At 35.0% G+C, this 10715-nt stretch overlaps 3 protein-coding genes across 3 annotated transcripts; all 3 read right to left on the reverse strand.

The window, feature by feature from the left end:
• Positions 1-1306, reverse strand: LOC125245997 (hemagglutinin/amebocyte aggregation factor-like). Its single transcript, XM_048156828.1, has 5 exons — positions 1148-1306; positions 903-975; positions 497-685; positions 257-409; positions 1-104 (listed from the first exon to the last, which is right to left on the reverse strand). Exons 1-5 carry the CDS (start codon positions 1200-1202, stop codon positions 59-61), a joined length of 516 nt encoding a protein of 171 aa, XP_048012785.1. The 5' UTR covers positions 1203-1306; the 3' UTR covers positions 1-58.
• A 2401-nt stretch (positions 1307-3707) lies between these two features.
• On the reverse strand, positions 3708-7402 carry LOC125245558 (hemagglutinin/amebocyte aggregation factor-like). Its single transcript, XM_048156214.1, has 4 exons — positions 7344-7402; positions 4253-4441; positions 4010-4165; positions 3708-3857 (listed from the first exon to the last, which is right to left on the reverse strand). Exons 1-4 carry the CDS (start codon positions 7400-7402, stop codon positions 3785-3787), a joined length of 477 nt encoding a protein of 158 aa, XP_048012171.1. The 3' UTR covers positions 3708-3784.
• Positions 7403-8854: 1452 nt separating this feature from the next.
• LOC125245995 (hemagglutinin/amebocyte aggregation factor-like) lies at positions 8855-10715 on the reverse strand. Its single transcript, XM_048156825.1, has 5 exons — positions 10555-10715; positions 10389-10467; positions 9833-10021; positions 9606-9758; positions 8855-9130 (listed from the first exon to the last, which is right to left on the reverse strand). The coding sequence occupies exons 1-5, from the start codon at positions 10670-10672 to the stop codon at positions 9085-9087; spliced, it is 585 nt and encodes a 194-aa protein (XP_048012782.1). The 5' UTR covers positions 10673-10715; the 3' UTR covers positions 8855-9084.

A 10715-nucleotide genomic window follows, 5' to 3' on the forward strand; every position in this document is an offset into this window, starting at 1 on the left:
CTGTTTTCAGCTTTTTAATATCAAGGTTCACTGAACTGTGAGAGTATACAGAGTCTTGTCAACATGATTTTTGCTCACAGTACTTGTACCTCCATCGCCGATCTCTGAAAAAAGTAAAACAACACAAGAATCACATTAGAGAGCAGCACACAGTCTGACATGACTGATTTTAAATAGCATCTCTTATTAATTAGAAGTAACATTATGAGTTAAGATGATATATTCGTAAAATGAAACAATTGCCAACAATACCCACTCATGAACATTATGATGGTAGCTTCCAGCGCCCACCAGAACGTGATTGTCAGGCACATTCCAGTGGAAGGTCTCATCCAACCAGTTCACGTATGGAGTCCACTGACAGTTTGAGCTGACCTCACACTTACTTTTACAGTAGTAAAACTGCCACCTGTGTGACAGCATGGTATTTGACATCAGCCTAGATGAACTCAAGTGAATGAAAGTTTAAACATGACAGTCAAACATCAGTTCTCACTGTCTGTCCTCAAAGAAGTTGTTGTGGAAGCTATTCATTCCAGTAATCACGTAGTGTTGTGGACACTCGAATGTGAAGTCTTGGTCAAAGTTATTGACGTAATGTGATAAGACACAGCCAGTTCTCTGGATGAATTTGTCTTTACAGCCAAAATCCCACTGACGATCCTCATAAAAATTGTTGTGTGTGCTTTGGACAAGTTAGAAAGAGTAAAACCATTAAAAAATATATTTAAAATTTCAAAAACAATAATTATAATAACATTGATATTTATATCAAATATTAACATTTAAAAAATTAATTTTTCTATTAACATACAATTTGCGAATTTAAAGAAGTTTTATGCCTTGATTAAAAAAAAAAAAAGATTATAATAGCCCAATAAACCTTAATATGCTGTACTCACCTCGTTATGGATGATATAGACTGGCCTGGAGGACACTTAAAATTTAAAGGCTCATCATAGCTGTTACTCCAGCCTGTGTGAAGTTGGATACCAAATCAGTAGCAACTTTTATTATAATTCAAATATAAAAATAACACAAATGCTGCTGATTTAGCAGCTCACAATCTCAACAATCATATATAAATGTGAGGAAAAGGATCAGTATAACATTATAAACTACAGTGTTAACACATAAAGTCACCCACCTTGTCCACTGGCCAGCAGTCCAGTCAGTAGCAGAAACAGAGCAACTCTCCTCATGGTGTCTTGTGTTCAAGGATGCAAACTGTTTGATTTGTCACATTTAACTTATAGATGTTGTTGAGCAAACAGTTTTGACATCGCTCGCTCTGTGGAGTTTTGCCAGATTGGGTTGACAATTTCCAGCTCAAAACCCGCCCAGTCCTAGAAAAACCCACCCAAATATTCACTGCCAAAATAGTGAGATTTTATGTGATTTTATTCCCACATCAACCAAGGTTGATAAGAATCATTTACATCTCTTTAAAACAGAATAATAATGAAAAATAAAATAATAAAATTAATAAATTTCCTAAGGAGAAATGCAACCGAAAATTGGACCAAAACATGGCAAATACAGAAGTAGCAAATATGACTAAAATGTCCAAACAGGTAGGTGAACAGGTCAGTTTCCTGGGTCAGTTTTGACCTGGCAGGACATGAGTTTATAAAACTTTTTTTTTTTTCAACTAAAACCATATAGTATCTGATCAGTAACTTCTCGTTCATCAAATTGTCAAAAAAAAAAAAAAAAAAAAAAATGCACAATTTAAAATGTTACCATGTTTTACTATGTTATTACCATGTTTACCCCTTTTATTAATTAATTCATTGAGAAATTATTTGAAATGCCAAATTCAAATTCAAATTCAGTCAAGTTTTTGGTTTGATTTTATAATCTTATTGCTCTTATATAACATTTACAATTAAAGAATTTACAGTTTTACATTTTGTCAGGGTTTTATATTTTAATTGACATTATTCAATTAAAATTAGCAAGTTGTGTAACCCACTAAAATAAAATATGTATGAGCATATGAGCATGAAATAATCTTTTTTCAATCTAAATAGGCTACATATGCAGTTATGAAGTCATAGCCTGCTAATTTGTACAAGATATGTGAAAAACATTTTATTTTTGCAATTTTGATGACGAAACGAGTTCTTTTGTTAAAATTAACTTTTGTTATTTAAAATATTTACTTTTGCTAATTCAGATTAAGTGAAATCTGAAAAGATTGAATTTTTCTCTTTCTAATAATAATAATAATAATAATAATAATAATAATACAATTATTATTATTATTACAGGCGTATTACACCATACAAAGGCTGCAATTTAAACGCATCCAGTTTATAATGTGATGCGTCAACCTGCTTCCTCTTCCAGAAGCTAAACGCATCACGTGATGTGAACGCTTTTACTATTGTGATTTGCGCTCACCTGCACACTTTTGACTGCCATTACTACACTGTAAAAAATGACCGTGATTTTAACAGTAAAAGACTGTAAAAATGCTGCGGTGAAAAACTGTCAATTGGTTTACAGAAAGTTTCCGTACTATATACAGTGAATAACTGTAATAGATCTAACGGTACATTTAATGTAATTTTACGGTAAAATACCATTAAATTTGCAGTTTTTGGAAGTGAAAAATAACAATTCATTGTAAAATTTACAGTGAAAAACCGTAAATTGACATTCCCACAATTCCCTGCGTGACACTTCACATTTGATATATTTTCGTTGAAATAACTTCTTAGTTTTTCTCATTTTTTTCTAATCAGTTATGTACATTAGGGTTTTATGTTACATCTAATGTTGTTAAATTAATGTTTATTGCATTTTTAAAATTTCATGCATGTTACCATGATGGTGTTTAGTGTGTGTGTGTGAATGACACTGTGTGCACCTTCTATATGTTAGTGTTGCCCTTCTCAGCTTGTGGAAAATCTGCTTGTGATGAACTTTGATTCATCATGTGACTCTTATCACCACTGTGTTTGGTGACTGTCAGTGTATTATAAAGGTACAAAACATATATTAGTACTTCATTAGGTTAGTAAATTAACATTATATCAGTTAATGAAATATGTTATTTTACCGTAAATTTAACAGATTTTTTTTTATGTTACTACTGTATTTTTTACTGTAAAGTTCTGGCAACCACAGCTGCCGTTTTTTTACCGTAAATTTTACTGGGATTTTTTTTTACAGTGTAGCATTAGAGGATAGAATCTAAACAAGCGTACCGACTCCAAAGCTGGGTAAGAGTTTAGAAAACAAATATTTGTTTTACAGCGACATTAATACATTATTTGAACGGCATAAATTAAACTGGGTGCTAAATGGTTAACTAACATTGTCAATCATAACGCGAGGATGTAAACACTTGTGTGCTATTACACACTCCCAAAAACTCCCGTGACAAAATTAGTTTATTTCAGTGACGCAAACAGCGTCACTCTAGCGCGGCGAAAGTCCCTTCAATATCAACAAAGATTGCGCACGGGAGACCCGAGAGTTTGTTCTATTCAGCCGTGAATTCCGTTTTAAATGACCAAAAACACATTAATTATTTACTTTTTGCTGTTGACTCTCGTCGCTTTGCTAACATCATATCTGCCCTTCTCTGATTGGTTTACTCCGCTTCCTGTTTGCTCAGATTTGCTTCACCCTAGAAATCGAATTGATTCAATGGCCGACTAGACTCATCTGCTGGTACAGTTTCCAGGCAAATGATTGTGTTGGCTTGAGATCTGTATTTGATTATGGTTGCGTAAAGCACACAGCTTTTCAGCTTTTTAATCTCAAGGTTCACTCAACTGTGAGAGTATACAGAGCCTTGATAACATGATTTTTGCTCACAGTACTTGTACCTCCATCGCCGATCTCTGAAAAAAGTAAAACAACACAAGAATCACATTAGAGAGCAGCACACAGTCTGACATGACTGATTTGAAATAACACATCTTATTAATTAGAAGTAACATTATGAGTTAAGATGATATATTCGTAAAATGAAACAATTGCCAACAATACTCACTCATAATAATTATGATGGTAGCTTCCAGCGCCCACCAGAACGTGATTGTCAGGCACATTCCAGTGGAAGGTCTCATCAAACCAGTTCATGTATGGAGTCCACTGACAGTTTGTGCTGTTGACCTCACACTTACTTTTAGAGCAGTAAAACTGCCACCTGTGTGACAGCATGGTATTTGACATCAGCCTAGATAAATTCAAGTGAATCAAAGTTTAAACATGACAGTCAAACATCAGTTCTCACCGTCTGTCCTCAAAGAAGTTGTTGTGGAAGCTGTGCATTCCAGTAATCACGTAGTGTAGTGGACACTCGAATGTGAAGTCTTGGTCAAAGTTATTGACATAATGTGATAAGAAACAGCCAGTTCTCTGGATGAATTTGTCTTTACAGCCAAAATCCCACTGACGATCCTCATAATAATTGTTGTGTGTGCTTTGTGTACATTGGACAAGTTAGAAATAGAGTAAAACCATTTAAATGTATATATATATATATATATATATATATATATATATATATATATATATATATATATATATATATATATATATATAATTGCAAAAACAATAATTATAATTCCATTGATATTTATATCAAATATTTACATTTTAAAAATGCATTTTTTCCATGTCAAAACTAACCCGAACATACAATTTGTGAAGTTTAATGCATTTATTTAAAATAAAAAAAAATTAATATAGCTGCAAGCAGCGATGACGGGCCAAAGCCCGGAGGCACCGCCACCCCGGTGAATTCAGGGCAACTGTGCACGGCAGGCAATGGCCATTTAAAACGGTTAAACATAAAAGGACTATGTCAAATTCACACCACATTTACTGCAGCAGCTGATGCTCCTATGATCACAGATCACAACAACCACATCCATGAGACTGTTTAAATTGAGATGACTTTCATGTTATAGAATCCTATGTCATAGAATTGTATAATCCTAACACTTCTCTTCATGTGTTTTTTGACCTCCCTGAGCTATTGCTTGTGGACCAATCTTATGCACCAAAAGCATGCTTTCATTTAATTTCATTATGTCTGGTATAAGATGAAAAATTTATAATTAAAGCCAAACCACAGAACCTGCAAAGACAATTTTAATGTCAGTCTCAGGTAATAGTAAGGTTCTGCTCACTTATGCAAGTTTATTTTAAACAGCCACTTTTATAATTATGTGAAATTTACTTAAAGATTTTATTTAAATACATCTGAATTATATCAATAAATAATAAATTTAAAAAGAATTTTAATTGTGAAAATAATAATTGTAACTCAAACGACATTTACCTTGAGAGGGTGCTAATTAATGCCGTTTTTATTTTTTACATAATTTTTAAATTGATTATTAAAATCTATCTGCATACACTCATGACATATTCATGAAACTCATAACCGACAAGGAGTGAGGGGAGTGAGTGCAATATAAAGGGAGTGCAGATAATCAAGTCCAGGTGCAGGTGATCCGGGATGATGAGGAGCTGACGAGGGAAGTGAGTGCAGGTGAAGAAACAGGAGGATCATGGGAAATAGAGTCCAGGGAAACAAGGGATCTGTGACATTTGTGTGTCGTAAAGTCAAATGTGTTTTTGTGCATCCATAGGTGGGCGTGGGGGATATGGGTGAAAAGAAATCTGATTGGCTAGTTTAGTTACGTCATTTTTTTCCACACATGAAAAATGATGTTACAGATAGTTAATGTTTAAAAACAGGCTCAAAATGAGTAAACGCTCTCTAAAACAGCTAAATTCGACTGAAACATTTGCAAAAAAAATGTTGGAGATGGAGGGATGGAGAAATGAAGCCTATTAAATCTTTGAAGCTTTTCTCTAAATGTTTCGGGAAAGGTTAACATCAAGAGTGTCGAAAACAGCGCCATCTTGTGGCAGGTAAAACGTACGGCACCCATAAACTTGAGTGCGCAATTCCGTTGTTTTATTCATTAAGCACAAACAAAAGCCTGACGACGCTAAATGTGTTTATTTCAATAATCATATTAAAGTTTGGCAATAGATGAAATGGATCAACAAAAACAATAATTAGGCCTCTAATAATAATAATACTAATGCATACTGAGTTGTTTGAGGCAAGTAAATTGTGCTGTTATTTTATTGTAAATACTGTTTATATGACGGAACATATGATGATGTAGTATAAATTTAAAATGTTTAGTAAATAGACTTGAATTTCCATATGGTCTGGGTTCAAACATTCTGACTCGCAAAGTGAAGTTTCACTTGACTGGAAAAAATGCAAGGATTGTTTTTCTGAAAACAATACGCACATTTCGGGACAAAGCTTCTCAGAGACAATGTAAAAAACAAAACAAAACAAAAAATTCAAGAAGCATTAAACACATCAGAGTGCAGTTACCTGCATCAGATGTTCTAAGCGGTGAACATGAAAGAGACAGTCGATCAATCGATTTTTACAGCATTAGATCGTTCCCACCTAGGTGAACGTTTCATAAAAGGCAATCAATGTATGCTGAGATTATAACACATTTCCTGTTTCCCTTTTCTCGCCATAAATTCGTTGCCTCGCCACGGCCAAACTGTTTGAGATATCAAAATTCTGCTTGCAATTTAGCATCCTCAATGTCTTGACTTCATGCTGACCAAGTTTGGTGGTGATCGGATTAATAGTCTAGGACGAGTATATCAAATTCCAGAGCATGCGTTTTCCAAACAACTCATAATAGTTGACTTCCTGTTGAGGTGACCTATAACTTAGAGCATGAAAGTTGTTCGGCCCGATGAGGTCTATATGTGTACCGAGTTTCATACTAATACATGCAAGCGTGTTTGATATATGGAACAAGTTTTTAGACACAATTCAAGGGGGCCACACCCTGGGTACCAGCTTCTGCCCGGCCCTGATGGCCGACGATTCCGATGTGTGTGCAAAGTTTTAAGAGTTTTTGAGCATGTTAAGGGCCCCAAAAATGCCCGAATAGTCGAAAAAAAATATTTTCCTAAGGAAAACAATAGGGCCTTCAGCCTTTGGCTTTGGCCCTAATAATAGCCCAATAAACCTTATATGCTGTACTCACCTCGATATGGATGATATAGTTTGGCATGGACAGCACTTAAAACTTAAAGGCTCATAGCTGTTACTCCAGCCTGTGTGAAGTTGGACACCTAACCAGTAGCAACTTTTATTATATTTCAAATATTAAAATCCCTGTGAACTGGAAGTTGTAAACGACTTTTCTCCAGTGTTGTGACATATTTCCAAGTGAAACGGAATATTGAATAGAGGGCAGAGTTTTACTTTAGTTCTCCTCCTCTCCATCTCTCGCTTATAGAGGGTATGCAAGTGACGTCACCGCCGACCGTTACGGCTGCGGTCACGTCCACTGAGAGGCAAAAGACTGAGCGGCAACATTGGCTTTCAGCGTGAATGTCGCAAAAAACACACAAAACACATTCAAAACGGGAAAGAGCTTTGTGATTGACTGTACAAATAGCTTTGACACAAAACCTGAGGCATATATTTAAAAAAAAAAAAATCAGAAAGCAACAGAAAAAAGCAAATGGATCACTGCAATTCACAGAGACATCTGAACTCCAGGCAGAAAAACATGGATTTACAGTTATCATTTTGTGTCAAAATGTTGGATTTTGAGGTAAAATCATACCGTATATATTGTATTGTTATATATTATGTTGACAACTCATCAATTAAATATTGTCGCTCTTATATTCTGCATAATTGTGTGTTTTTAAATAAACAACACTGACAAAAACTATACTATAAAACTATATATATGTTTTAGGGCTGGACAATATGACGATATAACATTGATATAAGTGATTACGCGGATTTAAACCTATACCTATATTGTAGTTATATAAAATATTCACATCGCAGATTTGCTTTATGTATTTCCCCACCGTCGAAATCAGGCACATATAAATGTCATGAAACACGACTCCTGGCTGCATGTCGATATCCATGGATTAGTTTTATTTGACAAGTTGTAAGGAACACATTCAATTCCAACCTTTAGTGTAATTCGTTAGTTTTACTCGCGTTTTCGCAGTTTCCTCTACTAAATCCAGTCACGCAGCAGGCTCTTTTGCCACTCAGTCCAGCTGAGGGAGCGCGTTTTCGGCGGGAAAGTGACGTCGACGAATACCCTCTATAGCAGACACATGGTTGGAGAGGAGTGGTTTAAGCGTTTTCAACCCAAGCTGTCAAACTGACGTCATCAGGGAAGGAACGCCATACCAGACCGGAAGTAACTTTTCAGATTTTGATTAAAGATTACCACGACAATGGTAATCTATGCACTAACAAAGTAAACAGGGTCAATTTTGATTTCATGCCGACTTTAAAATAATGGTTTTTATACTGTACAAACCATATTTTCTATCGCCCTACACCAACCTTACACCTAAACCTACCCATCACAGGAAACTGTGCACATTTTTACTTCCTCAAAAAAACAAACAAACAAACAAAAAAACGATATGATTTATAAGCCTTTTGAAAAGTGGGGACATGGGGGTAATGTCCTCATAAGTCACCCTCTCCTTGTAATATCATACCCATGTCATTATACAAATTTGTGTCCTGATTTGTCACAAAAACACACAGACACACACCCATATGCACAGAAATTCATGTACATTTTAATATTCAAACTTTCACTGATTATTATGCTGATACTATCATTTACTTCAAATATACAAGTAAGAAAGTAAATAAGAATGCAGAATAGTGGTATCAGAGTTGTGGACACCACTGCAAGTTTTTGTACCCACAGTACTTTTCGGAAAAAAAAAAAGTAGTCATGCTGTATTCATTGGTATGGTTCAAACACTAATAATTTTATGATTTGGAAATCATTTTCATTTATTCAGAACATGTGATACTCCATTTTATTGATAATTGCAGAAAAATGACTGATTTTACTTCAAGACACTTGTATACATTTACAGTGTTAGACATATCAACATTTTAATTATACATTTGTAGGTCCATAAAGACACTATCTTTCCATCTTGTGTTTATTTCAAATTTGAATTTTAGAGTATTTGCATTTGGAGGAATTTGTGAGTGTCTCAGCATTGCACTTTGGTACAGTACATGTACTTCCAGCGCCGGTCTCTGAAAAACATTTAACAATACTTCCTTTTAGTATTGGAAAATGCATGTTCACAAATCATATTTGCATCACCCTTTTCACTGAAAACCTTATTGAGTCTATATTCAAATTAATCAAATATTCAAGAGAGGAAAAAACAGAAAATCTTGTTCTTCCTGGAAATATTACAAATCTGCTGCTTCTTTGAAACCATTCATCTTTATTGTGCAGCTGTCTAAAATACTTAATTCTGATTGGTCATTGGTCAATCATGGTGTTCTGCACTATATAATAACCACAGTCATTTCAATTGGCCATGCCCATGTATTTATTTGGTAAACTGCCTCATAATATGCAGCTAGCCGGTCATTAATGTAAAATAAACTCTTTCAGGTATGCCTAGTTAAGGTTTATTCATTGATAATCACTATTGTCCCTCACTTACATAACATCAGACAATATTCAACATGTAGTATTATTTTGAGGATCTGTACTTACTCGTGTTTATTTTCATGGTAGCTTTCAGCACCCACCAGGTAGTTCTGGTTTGGTACGTTCCAGTGGAAATACTCATCAAACCAGTTCACATAAGTAGTCCACTCACAGTTAGCAGTACAGTGGCCGTTACTTCTACAGCAGTAAAACTGCCACCTGTGTGGAAAAAATGACATCAGTTTAGGTGAACTCGCGGAAAACGTCAAAACCAGTCCAACACCAGAGCTCACCGTCTGTCCTCATGCTTGTTGTTGTGGTTGCTGCTCATTCCTGCCATGATGTGGTGTGGTGGACACACAAAGGTGAATGGTTGGTCAAAATCATTGGCGTAAGGTGACAAGAAACAGTCTGAACCCGAATCAAAGGTGTCTTTACAACCAAAGTCCCACAGCCTGTCCTCGTGATGGTTATGATGTTCACTTTGGTTTCATTAGGCAGGGAAACAGTGAGAGACAAATGAATTATAACTTGATTGTTCTGATTATAAATACGTACTTAAGTATTGTATTTCATTATGAGAATGTTACTTAAGTAATATTGAAATCTCTTATTCATTTCTAAACTTTCAGTTAAATTTTTTGCCCACTTTTCTGGGATTACAAGCTAGATAAATTGTACATACATTATCTTTTATGGCATATAACATCCATGATTTTAGTGTAAACTGTGTTTGGCCAGAACTATATTCACTGATCTGTATTTTTTTGGACCATGGTGGCCCATGATATTTTGACTTTTAAGTTAGTATCTATACCTTTTCCAAAGTACAATCTGCTTTCTACTCACCTCTTTATGTAGGATATTGTCTGTCCTTGAGGGCACTTAAAATCTAGAGGCTGATCATAGGCATTTTCCCAGTGTAACTCTGTAGAGTTTGATTCAAACTGAATATTTCACAACAAGCATATCTATTGATTTATAAAAACGAACAACTTTTCTTAAAGTTTCTCACCTTGTCCATTGGCCAAAAGACCGATCAGCAGTAGAAATAAAGCAGCTCTCCTCATGGTTGTCAGGGTTATGTCTTGCTTTTTCTGTGTCTGTTTAATACAATTAGTTGGTTTTGCCATGTTTTCTGTTTCCTTGTTCCTGCTCTTGGTTTGTCTACTTGGT

Source organism: Megalobrama amblycephala, linkage group LG14 (assembly GCF_018812025.1).
Source record: "Megalobrama amblycephala isolate DHTTF-2021 linkage group LG14, ASM1881202v1, whole genome shotgun sequence".
Taxonomy (NCBI): Eukaryota; Metazoa; Chordata; class Actinopteri; order Cypriniformes; family Xenocyprididae; genus Megalobrama; species Megalobrama amblycephala.